At 45.1% G+C, this 20309-nt stretch overlaps 2 protein-coding genes across 5 annotated transcripts in view; one reads left to right on the forward strand and one right to left on the reverse strand.

Moving 5' to 3' along the window:
• The window catches only part of RGS8 (regulator of G protein signaling 8), a 330667-nt gene that overhangs the window by 250141 nt on the left and 60217 nt on the right, over positions 1-20309 (forward strand). The gene's annotated exons all lie outside the window — the stretch shown is intronic.
• LOC146833845 (uncharacterized) overlaps positions 1-20309 on the reverse strand; it is a 170070-nt gene that overhangs the window by 59781 nt on the left and 89980 nt on the right. For all 4 annotated transcript variants that reach the window (XM_085601747.1, XM_085601744.1, XM_085601745.1 and 1 more), the window contains 2 exons: positions 12851-12919; positions 12062-12119 (listed from right to left, as the gene is read on the reverse strand). In XM_085601747.1, coding sequence (XP_085457873.1) covers positions 12889-12919 — 31 coding nt within the window. In that variant the 3' untranslated portion in view covers positions 12062-12119; positions 12851-12888. The remainder of the gene's footprint in view (positions 1-12061; positions 12120-12850; positions 12920-20309) is intronic.

Here is a 20309-nt window from a genome sequence, read left to right on the forward strand (position 1 = left end):
ACCACCTACTGAACACCTCACAATCAGGATTGCTGCCACAGACGACATTGGAACACTCAACTGTGGAGAAACTGTGTCCCTGATCCTCCTTGACCCCTCCGCGGCGTTCAACACTGTCTCCCACAACACCCTCATCAATAGACTCTACAACATAACCATACAGTAGGACACCCTAAAGTGGATTGCCTCCTTCCTTACAGGACACACACAGAGCACCCGACTGCCTCCCTTCACCTCTGTCCCCAAAGACATCATATACGGCGTACCACAAGGATCATCCCGCAGCCCCACCCTTTTCAACATCTACCTGACCTCCCTTGAAAGCATCCTCAGATCCCACAGACTCAACATAATCTCCTATGCAGCCGACACTCAACTGATCCTCTCGCTCACCGAGGACCACTCCAACACCAAAACCAACTTCTACAATGCTATGACCAATGTAGCCAAATGGATGAGAGACAACTGCCTCCAACTCAACTCTGAAAAATATGAAGTACTGAGCTTCAGAAAGAACACCACCACATGGAACCACAGCTGGTGGCTTGCAGAACTCAGACTCACACCCACACCTGCTGACCGTGCACGGAACCTCAGCATCATCCTCAACAGCCAATTGACCATCAAATGACAAGTCAATTCAGTCGCCTCCTCCTGCTTCCACAGTCTTTGCATCCTCCGCAGAATCTTCAGATGGATACCAACCAACACCAGAAAGACCGTCACTCAGGACCTCGTCACCAGCCACCTCGACTACAGCACCGTCCTCTACACCGGCATCTTCACCCAGCTCCTCAGAAGACTCCAGACCATATAGAACGCCGCAGGTAGACTCATCCTGGACATCCCCAAATGAACCCACATTGTCCCCCACCTGAGAGGCATCCACTGGTTCCCCATCCAGAAGAGATGCCAGTTCAAGATCCTCACACATGCCTTCAAAGCCATCCATGATGTAGCACCTGCCTACACCAACCATTGACTGAACATTCACCAGAACTCTAGACACTTGCACTCTTCTTCACTCACCCTTGCACACACCCCATATCTGTCACAGCCACAGCAGTGACTGCTCCTTCTCCTACATCATAGCCAAGACCTCCCCCTCCAGCTCCATACAGCCCTCTTGATGGCAGACTTCAGAAAGAGACTCAAGACCTGGCTCTTCGACTTAGACACAGCGCCCAGATACCACTCGGGGTGGCAGTAATGCGCTTTGCAAATGCTGATTGATTGATGGTATTGCTGGGTTTCCAAACATTGTGGGATCCATTGATTGTACACACATTCCCATTGTTCCACTGCATGCTCGAGACCAGATGTTCTGGAATCGAAAGCTGTTCAAATGACTCGCAGTGCTGACCTCATCATCACACACAGCGATGCAAAGTTCCAAGGATCTGCACATGACTCCTTTATTCTACGGAGTAGCAGTATTCCTGAGGTTATGACTGCTCTTCAATATGAAATGAACTGGTTACTTGATGAGTGTTTTTAGTTTTGTATTGTCAATCACATTTTGTTATTGGCATTAGTCTATCATTATCATACAGTCACAGGCATGAGAAGTAAGGCGTGTAATCTTCAAATCACTTGTTCGTTACATTGGTAAAGTAGTTGATCAAAAGCTGCCATTTTTTTCAGTCTGCTTGTAAATAGAATTTCTATTTGAAAAACTATATAAGATTGTCATAACAGAGAGACCAATAATGTTTGTCTGAAAGAGTGCTAAAGAGATATTATCATTCTTCCTTATTGAGCAGTGATAATCAGATTCTCTGTTAGGCTGTTTCTGAATGGCTGTTGCTAGACAATCAGTTTGCCAAACAGTCTGGTATTCTGGTGCAAGCTGGTAGTTTTACAGTCGTCCACAAACAGCTGAAGGAAAATGCCTGCTGTTTGCAGGAGAGATTTCCAGCCCATGCAAGGTGGTAGAAGATCCTCCCAAAAAGTGGATTTGCCTTGGAATTCACTTACTCTAACTGTGGATTGGATATAAAATGTACCCATCCCTATTTGTTTGGACCAATTGCTAACATCTTTTGTCAGTTTTATGGATTCCGCTGCAGTCATGGCATTAGATCAAAGACAGGAAATTGTGTTCTCTATGTCAGAGGGTGATCCCAAAATAGTTCCACAGTCAACTTGCGAGGTATAAACTGTGGGCCAGATTTATGAGGTTGTCACACAGTGCAGCGCAGGAAGTCATCTACTGTGCTGTACTGCATGACAGGCAAAGGGCAGAAATGTGCCGTATTTAAAAGAATACGGTGCATTCCTGCCTTTTCCCCTGCAATGATGCCGTTTTCGCTGCCTAGCGCCATTGCAGACACCCTTCCACCATGGTACAAGGGTGCCTGCTTTGTACGGTGGATTGGTCTTATGCAGGAAGGAGGGGATCTTCCTGTACAATAACAATCCCCTGAGGGATTTTCCTCTTTCTCTGTGTGCTGCAGAATGCAGCACACATATAAAAAGGAAAGAAAGAGGAGAAATAAACATATTTCTCCTCATTTTGCCTCACCTGGGGAGGTATATGTTTTTGGCGCATTCCAAGGACTACCACTACTGGTAAATCTGAGGATGCATCAAAATCTATGAATGTTGTGTGGGAGCACCCACACAACACCCATGGAATGCCTTCCTGGTGGAGAGTAAGGCAACACAGCGATTTGCACTGAGTTGCTTTACTCGAGATTCATGAAGCCACTCAGGGCCACACAAGGTGGCCTTGCGAGGCTTCATAAATCTCATTTTTGAGTTGCGTCGCTCTTGCACCATGTTGAGGGGTGCACGAGAGACGCACCAGACTGGTAAATATGCCTCTGTGTCTATATTTTTAGATCAATGATGACCTTTTTTTTTTAAAACGTACTACGATACGTTTTGTTCTCTACAGGTGACAGTGCAAATGCATTGAGGGTGTGTTTGGTAACCCCGGTTTTATATACATGCAGTGCAGCACAATCCAGGTACAATGCCTCCCACATACAAACCAGGAATACAATAGAGAGATCTTTGGCTTATTAAAGAGTAGATGTTGCTGCCTTTATGGATCAGGAGGTGATCTTCTCTGTTTACCAGAGAAAGGTTGTGCATCATTGAGTTATGCCGCATGTTGCATAACATAGCAACCAGGCATAACATTCCCCACCCGAGGATTGTGACATACCCATGGAAGATATAGGTGTGCACAATCACACTATGGTTGATGAAGGAGGTGACGCTGTTGAAGTCCATCAAAAAATAGTTCAGTATTATTTTACAAAAGTGGTTCAAATATCATGTATCGAACTGTTGCTTGGTCTAATGTGCACAAAACAGTTGAATATCTACTTGTGTTTTTAGTATGGGAACAATAAATAATTCCATTGCTGTGTTGGTCAATGGAAGGTGGTCATTTCCTGTTTCTTAAACCTTAAATGCACATAAGAGCAAAATGAAGATCTCACAAGAAGTTATCAGGTAATCTCTTTTATTATGTATCAAAAGTGAGAATTCGACAAATTCCATCAAATCATAATCAGCGGCAAGAGCTATGGTATTCATTATGGCGATTAAGACAATAGCTATGTAGAAATAAAATAACAAAGGTCATTCTTTCAGCATCTTAAGTTAGCTGTGTTTCCATAAAATGTGTATAACTACACCCACCATTCTTGAGGTCTGAATAACAGAATAGACATGTTCACATGTGTCCTCCTTTGGGAAACAATATGAAGAGGCCTGTTAAACAATGTGCAATCAATGCACAGCTGCACTATGATTAAACAACATAGTGTTTGAAACCTGGAACTATTCTAATTGGCAACAAACCTGCAGCTTGCAAAGAAAACAACAATAAGCACATAGATTGAATTGTACATGAGACAACTTAAACTCAGCCACATTCATGCAACCTTTATGTGGCCTCATCAATATTTTACAGGAGGAATATATTTCAATAACACAAAACAATAATTAACATTTTACATTTAAAACTTTGATTTCTTTGGAGCAAGTTTAGCATATCTACACTGACCATGCAGCCCACGGCCAGTTGGCAGGGGCACAGTATTGGCCTGTTTTGTAATTAACGGTTTCTGGATGTTTACGTTACTGTCTACATATTTCGTGACTACTTGTGTCAAATTATCAATACATTTATCTATTTGCATCAACTCATGCAATGTGGACAAGTTGTCCACACAAGAGGTCCATTGGTTTTTTTTCATAGCAACTTTATGTCTGTCTATTAAATGATTCATTTACTCCATCAATAGAAATGGTGGACTAGATTGATCAAATTCTCGCACAATGTAGTTCAGCAGCTAAAAATGCTGCGCTGTGTAGTGTGAGAAGGAGAGAGGAGGAGAGTGCCACATCTATATTCTCCCTGTGGCACCAGTGCAGACTTTTGCTGCCCAGCACCAGGCACACACATTTGTGTGTGAGTCTAGCTAGGTTTTGTACTGGAAGGTTACCCCTCCAGTGCAAAATACTATGCCGATACAACTTATACCACTTTTCCTACTCTGTATGTGTGCTGTACACTGCAACACACAAGCAAAGTAGGAAAAGAAAGGAGAAATAGAAACATTTCTCCTTTTAACACCTGGTTTCAAAAGGCGTTATTTTCTGATGCAAAACCCTGTCTCAGATTTTCAGTAGATACGGTTTTGCATCAAAAACTATGGGTGAATGCATGGGTGAATGCATGGGAATGCCCATGTAGCACCCATGGACAGCCTCCATGGCACTAACTAATGCAAAATAGTGCCTCACGCTGCTTTGCATTTCTTTTAGGCAACTTTCCAGTGCAAACCAAGTTTTACACTGGAATGCAAATAACAAAACAACAATTTGCACTGGTTTACGTAACTTTTATGACGCAAACCCTGTGCAAAATGCTAAATACATAGTGGAAAAAACAGAAGCGCTGCAAACAGCAGCCACTTAAGTTCTGGTCCTTCGCATTGTTCTGTGCTAAATATTTGGTGCGAATGATGCTTAATTAGGCGACGCAGGATAATAAATTAGTTTCAGAAATTTTGTTAAACAAGTGTAATATAAAAATTACTGAAATTATGCGAGATTATGCTCATGAATTTAGGAAATTTCAATAGGGCCTAATGTTATTTTAACAAAAGGAGAGGGAAACAAGCTTACCTGGCTGTTAATTTTTTGTATATTCCAGGGTGGTATCAATTCCATCTAGTTCTTCCAAACTAGCAGGATCCATACTTTTTATTCAACATTACTAAAGTTAAGCTCTAAAGGACACCCACCACCTGTTCTTTTAGCGTGCTGCTTTGCTTTACTATAATTGTTGCACACTTACTTGTGCAGGTCATACCATTACTTTTTAATATCAGTTACAAGGTGTTTGGTAGTGGATATGGCATTTATCTTTTGAAGGATACTGTCCCATATACTGTTTTTAATGTGCAGAGATGTACGATGAGACTATGCACCAAATAAAACATCACAGTTTTCCAGGACAGAGTCAACAAGCAGTCACCAAGATTGTTTGGAAATTTTGGCCTCCATTTTTCTACATACATTTGCAGTGGTCATGTTAGCAAATGGATTTACCTTGAGCCGAGTAGCCTTTTTTTCTGATGACTGATCTTCTAAACAATCCTCCGAACAGAAAAATGTTTCTGTTATGTTCTTTCCCGACCGCAGCTGAATTTAGAATGAATTGTTGGCAGCAAAGTTCACAGGCATGATTATCTGTCAGCATACAAAAATGTAAACACCAGTGACATGCTTTGACTCACTATTTCTAATGGTTGCTAGGCAAGCCCTTCTAAATTATGAACAGAACAGCAACTCCCTACCGAGGACTTAATTGGAACCTTTAAAATAGGTTCATAAATAACATTAAACTTCGGATGCTAAACTATCCAAGGAGAAATGGAGAGAACTAACTGCACTTCACATTGAACAACATCAGCACCAAAGTTATTTTCCGAGCGTAATTTAACTTAACAGTGGATATTTTGCCCCTGGCTCCATCCTTACCTAAGAGTAGCAGTGTTCCAGTGCAGGTCACTGTCCACCTTTCTACAGCTGCCCAGTGCCTTTGTGGATTGGACTCTGGCTGCATCCCCAGACCGCCCAGCGATGTTGAACTGCTGGCTGCCACGTGTGAGAGCTGGACGTCACAGGTAAAACTCCAGCAATGTGTTCATGGTTTAAATTAAGTGTCTCCCAGACTTGATATTTCAAGAGAACTTCATATAAAGACATCTATATTTATTTGTATCATGTTCCCTTTATTGTTTATTCACTCTGGGATTTTTACGCAGCTTTAGAACACGTTTCAAAGTGCTTTTTAGGTCTCGCCTGACCCAGCGCTTGCGCTGATCTGGCCAGACCTTAAGTAAGAAGTGCTTCAAAAAATGCTACCACCGGCCACAGCATGCAGTGCATGTGCGCGGGTGCGTGCTTGAGCAGAGTCGCCATATGGCGTGATTACTGCTGCGCGCGCACCACTCGCGCACATGCACTGCAAGCTGTGGCTGGCTGTAGCATTCAGCAATGGCTACGGCTTGTTTTCTTTCACTTTCGCGTTTGCTCGCGCAAACTCCCTCCCCCTCCCTCACCACAGAGCGGGTCTTTTCACTATCAGCCGGGCCGCGCTTCAACTCCCTCCCCCTCCCTCATCACACAGCGCGTCCTCCCCTCTGCCCCTGTAGATGTACACCCACTAGTTGTCAGTACCTCTACTCTGCCCACGTTGGTGACAGTACCCCCACACCCTGCTCCTGTAGACGTCTGCCCACCTTGGTGTCAGTACCTCCAGCCTGTCCCTGTAAAACTCTGCCCACGTTGCTGTTTGCACGTGAATGCTTTCCCCTACCCCCTTCCTTTTCCGACTCCATTCTCATTCAATCTTCTACCTTGGAAAGTGTCATGTTTGTGTAAATTAAAAGTATTTTGCTTTCATCTCTCCACAAAAGTGCTTAACCGAAAAGTAATTTAGCAGATTTACAGGGCGTGTATATTTAAATAGCGTGCGCATTATGATGTCAATCAATACCCCCAAATCGCTTGACAAATCAAACACTCACCCCCACTCAACAGATCCGGGTTTAATCCATCATCATTCTTTAGCTCACTCCACCACCCCAGTTCAGACATGGCCATATGCAAATCAGTCTGACCCTGTGCCTCATGGGAACAGTCCAGCCCGAACTGCCAAGCCATGTCTTCCCTGGACCGGAAACAAGCATCCTGGGACCGGTTTTGGGTTCATAACCCTCATCAGCCAGGCTAGCTTGAATGCAGTGGCAAAGTGAGCAAGGGACCCACGTCTGGGCATACCCTGCCAACTTAGGGCGAACAAAGAGATACCAAAGTAGTGAGTGTTTGATTTGCTCTAACCCACCGTCCATCATCCCCTTTGGTATCGCTTTATTTCTATTTAAAGCAAATAGCTCATTTCACTTTGAAATGCTTCAGCCAAGACATACAAAACGCACGGCTCCTGCGCTGAATCTCAAATGTAATCAGCAATCGCGTCTGAAAGTTGAACATGAAAGTTCTGATTACGCGTCTTTAAATTCTTTATTTATAATGGATTAACATATCTTCAAATGATAGCGTACCAAAAAAAACTTTTCAGGTAATAATCTCAAGTAGGCACTTATTTTCATCACTGTAAATGTCACGTTCAGTATTATATTTTATTTTTTTGTTATATCGGTGTTTTTTTTTGGCTAAAATGAAAACAATATACACGAAGGTGCTCGTTCCCTTTGTAAAGCGTGCATACTATTAATATTTCAGTGAACTGGTTTACTTCAGTAAAGGATTACTCCATATATATCTATCAGAATGTTCCAGAAGAAAGCAGTAAGAAATGGAAGATAATGGACAATAAACTATGCTTTCTTACGATGTAGTACGCTTCTGTTGATTTATTAGAACATTTCAAACGTGTAGGAATCCTTTAAAAAAAATTGGTAAATAAAAATCGCCAGACTCCCTCAAGGGAAGGAATGTTTGTCTGCTTTTTGTTTTTTTTTGCAAAGGGGTTTTAAATCGACGAAACGTGTAAACGGAGCATCAAAAGAATGATTTTCACTGACCTACTTAGTTGTGTACATTTTTTATTTTCTCCAGCGCTTTTTGAAGTCCCGGTTTTTGTCATGTGTGTGCTTTGCAAAGTTTCCCTGTATAAATTCGCCTCTGCCAATTCAAGGTTTTTCTGTGCATTGCAAGATAATGTTCAGTGCAATGTCAAATTATTCAAACTGTAAGTTAATAGTGACAGATGTATGCAGAATTTGTCTCTTCAATTTTACCTTTTGTAACATACATTGTTGCAAGTATCACAATTTTCACCGAAATGTGGGGAAAACATTCACGCAGGTAACTTTGCGGTTGCAGAACGTTCAAATGAAATTCATAAAGGTTGCTAGGATAAACAATGCTCCCGTAGAGGCACCAGGAGGATGTTGTGGTACTGATGCTGTGGTCCTGTTAGAAGCCGTAGCCGTGCAGAACTACCAGTGCCTTAATGGATAATCTCAGGTTCTTGCTCGGATGATAAAACGATAATCTTAACCGGGAGACCAGGCCAGTTCCATACAAAGCTCTATGCGCATAGCAGAGAACTTTAAACAGGCCACGCTTTCTAATAGGAAGCCCATGTAAAGCTCTTTGTTGGTTCTGAGGCGGGCCAGAAGAGTTTGCATTCCAAACAGGCTGCCGTATTCTGCACCAGCTGTCATCTTGACAGACGCGCCTCATTTGCAGCCATCAGTAGCACATTGCTGTAGTCTAAACGACTAGTTATAAGAGCTTGGGTTATAGTTTTCCTTGAGGTGGGTTGGGTAACAGAGGATTATCCTCTTTTAGAACACAACATGGATGTAACTGTTCATCTGCTTCCTGTTAACAGTGTTCAGTGTTTGCCTACAAATCTCAGTTTTTCCATATGATGAATTGCAGCTAAAGATTTTGCGCTTCAAGGTGAGTCTTCTTGCTTCCACAGTGAGCCACTTTGTCCGTCTGCTGTACTCTTGATGGTCAGAACCACAGAACCACACACACAACCACACACAACCACACACACAACCACACACACACACACACAACCACACACACACACAACCACACATACACACAACCACACACACAACCACACAGACACACAATCACACATACACAAACAACCACACACACCCACACACACACACACAACCACACACAACCACACACACAACCACACCAAGCATTGGCATAGCCAATAGGTCTCGCCTTTGGGACATTATAAGTGTTTAGCCATGCAACAGTTGATGTGGTTGCACCAAGGATATTGTGCTGCATAACTAAATACTTAGAAGGTCCCAAAGGCGAGACCTATTGGCTATGCCAATGCTTGTTTCATACAGTTACAAACTTAGAGTTTTTGTTCTTTTTCTCTCGTGTGAGGTTGGCATATTTTGATTTCATGGGATTCCTCATTCCCCCTCAGCTTGATTGGGTTCCATAACTTGTTTCAGTTTCTTGGTATTTTGCCTACATACCATACATATGTACAATGGTTGGATCACAGTGTAGAGGAACCAAGAGACCAACCTTTAATGGGAGTGGCACCTCAAGGCACACTGCTTTGCACCAACACATGTCATGGGCAAACACTTTGCTAAGGCTTACTGTTATAATCATACTGCGTTTCTGTAATTATCCCTTTGGTATCTTCCATTCCCCCCCCCCCCTCCCTTAGGGTCCTTGGTACAGCCTGGTTAGGGACGAGGAGTGCACCTTAGAATGTTGAGGATGTACTGAGGAGCGCCAGGCTAGGCACTTTGGGATGTGTCAATAAACCTTCTTCCCATCATCTTGGACTTGTCCGAAGTATTCTTTACTACAATAATTGGCGACGAGTTGACTTACAAAGTGACCATAGGTGAACCTAGAGATTCCCAGGCATCGGTCTGATTGGCGCGCCTGCCGTTACTTCACGCTTCTGTGCATATCTGTTTCTTTGCCTGAAATTTAGCATATGATAGATCAGTGGCTCCAGGGCTCAGTTTGGGTACTTTCCTAGAGGTCAGCAAGGAGATGACTGTGACAAAGCTAAGGAATACTGCAAAATCTTGGCTGTGTATCAGGATTTCAGAAGAACCTTTGTCTGGCTATTTCCAAACCGGGGTTCAAGGGGCGTCTTTCAATTTGATAATTTCTCATGGACACACAGATGGACACACTAGAATGGGGAAGCAAACTGAATAATGCAGCTGCAACTGAAGACCATTATCCTCTGACAATGTCACTACTTCTGTTCGTCTAGCTCTTGACAGCCAAGAGTGAGGGTGAACTCCTCCCTCGAGTCCCAGGGGTCCTTTGTTTCAGAGGACTTTTTCTCATCTAATACTGCCCAGTCGTTTCTGTGACTTGCTCATAAGAATGTACAGCCCATGCATAGTCTGATTGGACAATTTGACTGGCATTCCCTGTCAGCCACGGCATCTGATCCTGTTGGTCAGCCAGGGCCTGCAAGACAGTTGAGTAGTCATTGCCTTCACTTTCCTCTTTTTTTTGGTTGATGTTCTTCCTCCTTGACCTACTTTCATACCAACTCCTTATCTCCATGCAAGTTTCCAGTGTTCTTCTTGACTGTCCCGCCCACTTCCTCAGCCTTCTCTTTGCTATTCACAGATGTTATTTTGTTTTCAGTATTGGTCTTATTTTCACCCTCAGTGCAGCAGCATGCCTGGTTATGAAACAAGTTGGTAGGTTGCAAGCATTGCTGGTCATTGCTGATGGGAAACATGGTCTGTAAATTGTGCTCATAGGGAACATTAGCATTAGCCATTTCAAATTGATTAACCATTTTTAAAGCTGGTAGTTTTGGAAGGAATTTTGATTCCATCCAAATTGATAAAGGGGGAAAATACTGACTTTCTATAACTTTCCTAATTTTTCTACCAACTGGGACATTAAAATACTGGGCATGCCGGTGGAATACCAGCCAGGCAGCAATCCTACAGGTAGGTGATAGGCCCTCAGTGACTAAAAGCCTTGCTTGTACAGCCCCCCATTATCTTAAAAAAGGCTCCGCCTCCAGAGGTGTCGGAGGGGGAGGGAGGCTGCCAGAGGACAGAGCATGCCTGCTCTGCCCCCAACTGGTACTTTCTGGGGATGCCATCAGCTTAGTCTTCCAAACTCCTGCAGAATCCCTTGTTGTTCCTCTGCTTGGCCTCCACAACAACACCCCCTTCCCAACATACTTTAGGGGGAGTAACCCCACTAGAATCTGCTTGAATGGGTGGGGGGCAGGGAGGTTTTCATCTTGATGCAGTCAGCGGTCTCAGTGTGCGTGCTGGGTAGATGGTGAGTGTTGTGAATGGCGTGCCTATGTGAGTGCATACTGAGTTGTGTGTCTGTCTGAGTACAGTGTATGAGTAGAATGCTAAGTGGTGTGAATACACTAAATGAGGGGTGTGCACCTGTGAGTGCAGGGTGATCAATATGCTTGTGTGAGTGTAGAGTGAGTGAAGCAGTGTGGGTCTGTGAGTGATGTGCCTGTGTGAGTTCAGGAAGAGTTATCTTGTGGAGGGAAACCCCTTCCTGCACCCCCTCGCCTATGTTTGATTCAAGCTCGCTCATACTTTGTATTCAATTCAAAGCTTTCTGCCCTATGACTTTTAAAGTGCACCAGCCGCCACTGAAACTGTCAGGAAAGTTGAGTAGTATACATTAGATTGTGTGGCTCGGCCGAAGGAGGTAAATTATAAAGCTTGTTCCAATATAAGTGCCATTTGCACATAAGCAGCATAAGGTAGTAACGTAATGGTTGACTTCCAATTCAGGATCATGGATGCTGAGAAGTAGGCTGGCAGAGGATTGCGGCAGCCATTTGTTCTGACTTAAGACAAATTTAAGTTTAACTGAGACAAAATCCTAACTTTACTCTATGCAAATGATAAACAGCTGATCTTTAGAAAGGACTGTCCCATAGAGGAGGTTCAGTGTGCTCTTCAGTCCAGTCTTCTGGGCATTCAATCTTGGAATAGCAGAATTGTGAGAAAGTGCCCCAATCCCCCTACCAGACCCTACTTACATCCTGCTTCACCGCCAAGGTCTCTGTTCTTCACGGGTCTTGCTGACGACAGCGGGGGCTGGAAAAGAAAACAAACATTAAGAATGGACTTTTCTTTGCTTACACAGGGCGGTACTGCCTCATCGGGACAAACGGACCAATCAGGGAGCAATGGGGTGCCGCAAAAGGCCCAATTAGCCACCATAGGAGGGGGAGAAAAGGAGAACAGGAAAGAGACGAGGGACACCGTCAGAAAGGAAGTCACCGGGAAATCAGCCGCTGAGGAAGAAACGATGGGGAGAGACGCCATCGAGAAAGACACCGCAAGGGAGGACGCCATCACGGAAGACGCCGAAGTTGGGGAAGCCGTGGACTGTGGAGCGAGGAGTGATGGTCACCGGAGGACACCCAAAGGCCGCTGCAAATCTGGAGAGTTGCGGCCAGAGTCAGTACGTAACACTGAAGAGGGTGAAGGTTGGGTGTTTGGTCGAAAACAGAGCCATTCCTACTTCTCTGCTATGGGCTTCATGGTTTTTTTGTGATCTCGTCTACTCCCTACCTTATGTCGGCCCCCCCCCCCCTTTTTTTTCCCTCTGTAGAAGCACATGGGAAGGAAGTGATAAAAACAAACCTCCTTACATAGGTTGTTCCAGGAGTCTGGAAACCGGGCACTCAATAATAAAATCCCCATAAGTATTATACATTTTTTTTTCCTCTTTTCTTTTGGTTTCCTTCTTCTTGACCCATGCAGAATTCTCCCACTTGGGTGCGGTGAAAGATTATTATGCTAGCCTTCACAAGCATACTTACTGTATTTTCCCTTTGTTGCTTTACTCCCTTTGCAAGCCTCAGTTGACCCCCTCCGGAGCACAGGAACAGCTTGAAGAAACAGAGAAGAAGAATAAGTGAAACAACTACTACTTTGAGACCTATTTTGGAAAAGAACTCCCATGTATGTGGCTTTCGTTGCTATTTTGGAAAACTCCCTTGTATTTCTTAAGTCCACCTTTGTAAAATAAAGCACCCCAATATTACACCAATACGGCCTCCTCGCTTCTGTTTCTGCCCGTCCCTCCCACAAGAATATATTGAAGCTGAAAGCTGATAAAATGGAGGTGTTCATATTTGTTCCCGATCACGTATGGAATGCCAGTCTCTGGCACAACTCATCAAGGGTACCCTGCCTCTTTGGTTAAGAGTCTTAGCTTTCGCATGGATGCCTGCAATGTAAAATTGCTTCCCTGCAGTATGTCACATCGCTAAGGGTAATAATGGCACATACGTGAATCTGTAATAATATATCTATCACTACTGCTCTTCATCTCCCCTGCTCAGCCAAAGAGAAGTTATACATGCTTCCAAGCTACCGGCACCACAAGAGAAAATAATTATGGAATCATATTTTGTAGATACATGTGTATGATTACTCATCTAAAGTATTGCTGTCAGCCTCATGCCAACATGCTTAGAGTAAGACAAAGTTATGTTTAGACCGTAAATGGTGGATTTGGTGTCAGTATACCATCAAGTCAAGTTGTGCGAAGATTCAAAAGATTCAGTTGCATTTGGAACGTTCAGGCTTTTTAAGGACACCTCTATGGCCTGATTTCAGCAACCATGATGTTTCAGAAGGCAAAATAAAGAATACTGATAGGAACTGGTGGAATAAAGATACATTAACCCCTTCGATGCGAGTGACGGAGCGGTTCCGTCATGCGCGTCGGTTGCGCTGTGCGCATGACGGAACCGCTCCGTCATGGCCCCGCCCGCGCACGGAACCTTCAGCACAGCGCGGTAATCCGCGCTGCGCTGAAGGGGTTAAGATATTCTGATTTTTGGAAGCGATCAGGAATAACATTTGAGAGTGAGGCAGGTGTTAAACGGGTTACAAGAACATGTGTTGACACTCAAGGATAGGAAGAGCAGATTTAATATGAAAGAAATGCACCTCTGTGCTGACAAAGAATAAAGAGAATTGTTATTTATTGTATAGAAATGGCACATCCAATAATGAGTCATCACTGATTCTTTTCTCCAAGCGCTCAAAGTATGACTTCTTCTCCCAATGAGTAAAAGTCTACATTGGGCAGCACAACTGCAACCAGACTCCAAATCAATAGGTCTACCAAACCCTTCACCAGCTACCAGAATACTCCCTGAGAATTGTACACAGTTGAACCTCTCCATATCTTCTTAGTCTATAGCCTCCAATTTTTAGGTCTTCCATATAATACTGAAACTTATAATACTGAAACTTATAGAGCACGACAGCTACCCCAAACAGGGTTGTCCCGGCGCTAGCAGTAGAGGAAGCTAGATTGACCTACAAAGGTGAGAGAGACCGGCCTCCCAAAACTCCTTAAGTTGAGCCGAAGAGCCATGTTTTCAGGGCTTTACGGAAACAGGATTCTGAAATTGCCAGCCGTAAATGGCTAGGCATATGGTTCCATAGTGTGGCAGTGTTGACCGTGAAGGATCTTCCACCCCGCCATGATTTTCTGAAACGGGAGGAGTGTACTAGGTTGAGCGAGTTGGAACGTAGCGCTCGATTCTGCTTGTATGGTCATAATCTGTCCTTCAGGTAGCGTGGGCAATTACTGTGCAAGGCCCTATAGGCCAGGGTCAGTGCCTTAAAAATAATTATTTTCTCGACCGGTAGCCAATGGAGCAACCGGAGGTGCGGAGAGACATGATGTCGGAAAGGGATCCGGCAAACCAGTCTCGCAGCCGCATTCTGAACCAGCTGGAGACGTTGGATGGCATATTTGGGAAGACCTAGGTAGAGACCATTTGCGTAGTCCAGTCTGGATGTGACTGTGGCATGGACAACTATTTTTCTGCAGTCTTCCGGGAGGAGGTGCAGAATTTTCCGTAAGTTCTTAAGTTTCCTGAAACAGGTTGCGGAGACCTGTTGAATTTGGGCTAGGAGGGAGAGATCCGACTCCCACCTTACACCTAAGTTGCGAATGCAGTGAGCGGGGAAGGGCGCCGGGCCCATCTCCTCTGGCCACCATAAATCCGCATCGGGGGCACAGCCCGCACCGAAGAACATGACTTTGGTCTTTCCTGCGTTAAGCTTTAATTTATTGGCATTCATCCAGATGGCTATGTCACGCAGGCAGCCTTTGAAGTTCTTAAAAGCCTCAGCGGACTGCTCCTTAAATGAGAAGAACAGCTGGGTGTCGTCTGCATAGGAAATCGCTTTCACACCCCAGTTGTTGATCAGTGGGAAGAGTGGGGCCAGATAAAGATTAAAAAGTAATGGACTCAGGGCGGAGCCTTGGGGGACTCCACACCATAGCGGAAGTGGGGCCGACTCAAATGGCCTGATGGCGACCCTCTGCGTGCGACCGCTCAGGAAGGAAGACAGCCAGGCCAGAGCCTTTCCACCAAATCCTGAACCCTGTAGTCTCTTGACCAGAATGGAGTGATCCACAGTATCGAAGGCCGCTGACAGATCCAGGAGCACCAGTAAGGAAGAGGCTCCTGAATCCAGAGACCATCTTATTGAGTCGGCTACCTCAAGGAGGGCGGTCTCTGTGCTGAAACCAGCCCTAAAGCCCGATTGTGAATCATGTAAAACTCCGCTTTGCTCAATGAAAGTGGTAATTTGTCGTTGCACTAATTTCTCGAGCATTTTACCCGGGGCAGGGAGTAGAGAAATGGGTCTGAGATTGCTGAGGTCGTCCGGGTCCCCATTTGGTTTCTTTTTTAGAGGAAGAATTGTAGCATGTTTCCATGGGTCGGGGAAAATGCCAGTAGACAGCGAAGAGTTCCAAAGCTGGAGAAGCGTGGCCACTAGGGGGGCGGAAAGTATTTTCCACAATTTGGGCGGGCAAGGGTCATCGGGCGCTCCAGAGTGACAATTCTGAATGGCTGCTAGCGCTTCCTTAGAGGATATAGGCGAAAAATAGCTGAACGTTGAAACCATTAACTTGGAAGGGGGTGTGTCTGATTCTTTGGTTGGTGCTGATGGACCGAAAGAGTCATAGACCTTTGATATTTTGCTATCAAAGTGGTGTGCGATCTTCTCGCATAAGGTAAGAGTGGGAGTCAACTTGGACTCTATTGTCGTGGGATTGAAGAATGATTTCACTATTTTAAACACCTCGCTGCCGGAATGGTCAGCATTCACAATGCGGTTAGCGAAGTAGTCTCTCCTAGCAGCTTTGATGTCCCTATGAAAAACTTTTAACGCCTTTTTATAGGATGTCTTGGCTAGGGAGTCGTAGCTTACTCTCCACAGACGTTCGAGTCTCTTGCATTTGCTCTTGGACTCTTTGAGGGTGTGGGAGAACCAAGGAGCAGTGGGGGATAGTCTTGCAGATTTAATTACTCTTACCGGGGCTGCAGAATCTACTGCCGTTGCAATCCATTTGTGCAAGGAAATGGCATCGGCATTCGGATCAGAAGACAGGCTGGGGGAAGTAGCCTGTATCATATCGCATAAATCTGCTTCGTTCAGATTTTTCAAGTTTCTCTTGTGAATAAAGCGAGGGCCCACATTTTGTTTAAGAACAGGCAGGGGAAAACTAAGAGGAATCAAATAATGGTCAGACCAAGTTAAAGGGAAGGGAGGCGCTATAGCCGCATCAGCCAGGGTGGTAAATACAAGATCTAAGGTGTGACCTGCTATATGTGTAGGGGCAGACACCAGTTGAATAAGGTTAGCGCCTGCTAAGGAGGATATCAGATGATCGGCTTGTGAGCAGCCTGCAACATCCACATGCAGGTTGAAGTCGCCTATAACCATAAAGTTGGTGTACTTCACCGATATTTGAACAATGAGGCTGCATAAATTCTGAAGCGCCATTGTCGTACAGTCTGGAGGTCTGTAAATGAGAATACCAGCCAGGGAGAAAGAGGAATTAAGATGAATGCAGAAGCATAGACCCTCAATGCCTTCCCCAAACGGTGGGGCAGAGGACACCAGCTCCCAAGTATCTCTGAATATAATGGCCACTCCGCCCCCCCTTTTACTCCCCTCGCGGTTAGCGTGGCACATCTTGAAGCCAGATGGAATAGCTAGTGCGATGGAAGTCACTGTGTCCAGGGTAAGCCAGGTTTCTGTGAGAAACATGGCATCCCAGGTTCCATCACTTAAGAGAGTCCAAATCTCCGAGGCATGTTTAACCAGGGATCTGCAGTTAATGAGGCAAGCAATGAATTTGGTCTTAGTTTCCTTCCGCGGCCCGCGGCCGCATAATGGTAAGTAGCCGCATGTACTGCAACTCTGAGGGGCTGGGACAGTGGTAAAATCAAGCCTGTGAGGGCTGGCGCAGGGAGGGCAGCGAAGAGTTAGCAGCGCCTCGCGAGACCATTGCAGAGGTTGGGCGTGCCCGGGAACGGCAGTATGGCCGGCGCCGGTCGCGTTCTGTGCGCGGACGTGATTGCAACCCTGAAAATCGCCGGTCCCATTAGCATGGTGGTGATGACCGCGGCGGTGAGAATCTCCACCCGCCACTTTTCCGTCGGTACCAATCCGCACGCATGCATGCCTAGTGGGCGGAACTGGACCGCTACAATGATGCCGGTGCAGGGCCAGGATCTGCCGGCATGATTATGATGCCGGCGGTAGCCAGCCTTTCCACTGCGGTGGAACCGCCATGGAAAGGCATGAGGATTCCATATAGCACTGACCTACCTCCAAAGAGGTGTAGAAGTTTTTACAAGGAACATTTTGTATTGCAGCAGAATATTTTGAAAACAAGATGCCGGATTAAGAACAGTATCGTGTGTAGGGTTGATTGACTCCAGACACATAGGGGCCTATTAGGATGGCAGTCGGAAATTCTCCCCGACCGCCTTGGTAGCGGGAAAAGACTGCTCGCAAGGACCGCGGCATAACCGCCAGTCCAATTAGGATGCTCCGCAGTTGAAATCTGACCGCGGCGGTCGGATTCTGGTGATTAACTTTGTGGCAGTTGCTGCTGCCAGCAGCCCTGCCGCGGTGTGAAAAGGAGCATGTCATGCATGTCACTGCACTGCGTGGCAGGCACTGCACAGTGCCTGCCACCTGGTACAGGGACATGTAGGGGGGTACCATGGGTACACCCCAGTGCACCCACACACTCCCCAACACATTGGGGGCCCGCAATGGGCCCCCAATACATTCTCCGCATGCCTTTCCATGGCGGTTCCACCGCAGTGGAAAGGCTGGCTACCGCCGGCATCATAATCGTGCCGGCGGATCCTGGCCCTGCACCGGCATCATTGTAGCGGTCCAGTTCCGCCCACTAGGCATGCGTGCAGATTGGTACCGACAGAAAAGTGGCGGGTGGAGATTCTCAACGCCGTGGTCATCACCACCATGCTAATGGGACCGGCGATTTTCAGGGTTGCAATCGTGGGCGGATGTTCGCCGCTGGTCCGCCAGCCTAATAGATCCCTAAGATGTGAAGGGAAAAGAGGTAGGAAACACATAGCTGAGGCAATACCAGGCACCATACTCGAACATTCTTGTTCTGAGTGACTCAGCAAGTTTGAAATTAGATAGAAATAATGTTTCAAATATCATTTTTTTTTTTAACAAAGTGTTTATTTTTCTGCAATTTCTTCCAAGTAATAACTAGAGAAATTGTTCTGTCCAAAGTACTATTTTAATACCTTTCAGAAATACCTACCCACCGTATTGGGAACATTGTGGAATTGGGTACAAAGACCATACTGATACGATTTGTGAATAATAATCCACAAGGTAGTTTCTGCACCTGACAGTGATTGACATGAAATGGATGTCTTAAGTATATTTCAGTTAGTCTCCGCATCCTATGGGGGTCCTGACAAACTTAGGGGCATATCATCAAGGCCCCGCGATAAAATTATTGCCGCTTTAGCATCCGTTTTCGGGTGAAAAGCGGCAATAATTTTATCGCACTATCACAAAGGTCACGCTATCGCGTGAATCCTTGCCTCAGCGCCCTTTCCCATAATCCCCAGCTTTGCATCTCTAATGAGATGCAAAGTGGGCGTTCCTCCCCAAAATAACGTGAGAAATGTCGCTAACAGACATTTCTCCTATCAGCAAGCTGATTGCTAACCTGCGTAGCGATAAGAAAAGAAGCGCTACCCGCGGTTATCGCTACTTTCCTTACGCCTGCTTTCAGTCTGACTTAGCCATTATATCCAATGGGAGGTGAATATAATGGCTAAGTCTGCCCTGCCCTATCATCAAGCTATCGCCAAACGTTGTGCAATTATCGCTGGATTTCCAGCGATAATCACACATTTGGAAGATTGCGCTTGGAATTTTATCGCTTTGAAGATAAGCGTCGCTGATAGCGCGCTATCTCAGCGATAAAATCCAGCGGTAGCCGGCGATAATTATCCTCGCGCTAGGCGCGCTTAGCGATAATTATCGCCGGCCCTTGCTGATATGCCCCTAAAATAGGGGTAAGACCCAGCATCAAAAAGAATTTATCATGACAAATAAAATATATATCAGTACATACCCTTATTTGAAAAACACTGGCCGAATGGAAGCTCACATTTTGCGGTGCCCATATTGCCGTGCATGCAGAGTATGCCAAGCGTACTCGTTATTAAACACAGAGTGGTTGTGGTATAGTAGATTTGAATAAATGATTATATGGCAAAACCATAAGTTACATACATCTCTGTTCTTGTGAATACACATGTTATCTTGTTTTATTTTATAGGTCCACTGGTTTGGGGCCACATGTGTTCCTAAAATTTGGGACACTGGTTGGGGTTTTCAGATCCACACAATTCAAATGAAAGTACTTGACAGAGTTATCAACACCAACAACTGGACTCTTTAGAAGGATAGTAGGGTTACATATATTTAGGTCCTTTGGATTTTTTCTGTTGGGTTTTGCACCCTTACCCCCAGCAGCCAATTCAATACCTTTTTTACCCCCCTTGGATCATAGCGGGAGAGGCATTTGTGGGGAAGCAACGTTTAATGCATGACAAGAGGTGTTACCTCCACTAATCGCATCACTCTTTGGTGTCTTCAAAGCAGTCATGGAAAGTTTTGAAACTTCCATCTACACTCACTAAAGCATTTAAGTTGTGAACTGATTGTTCTCTTGTCATAGTTTCACAAAGCTTTGAGGTTCCAGAAGAGGCAGGTAGCAAATGAGTTGCATTCTTAAGTTTCACAGGTTGTTGAAGAGCCCTAGGCTTTCCTGCAACATATTGGTTTTGTTATTAAGGACTTTCTTCTAGTTGGAGCTATAGGATACAGGTTTACTCATCTCAGGGAGTAGATAACTAGAAATTGAGACTGTGATTGCATTTTGGCTTC

This window comes from Triturus cristatus, chromosome 4_2 (genome assembly GCF_964204655.1).
Source record: "Triturus cristatus chromosome 4_2, aTriCri1.1, whole genome shotgun sequence".
NCBI classification, from domain to species: Eukaryota; Metazoa; Chordata; class Amphibia; order Caudata; family Salamandridae; genus Triturus; species Triturus cristatus.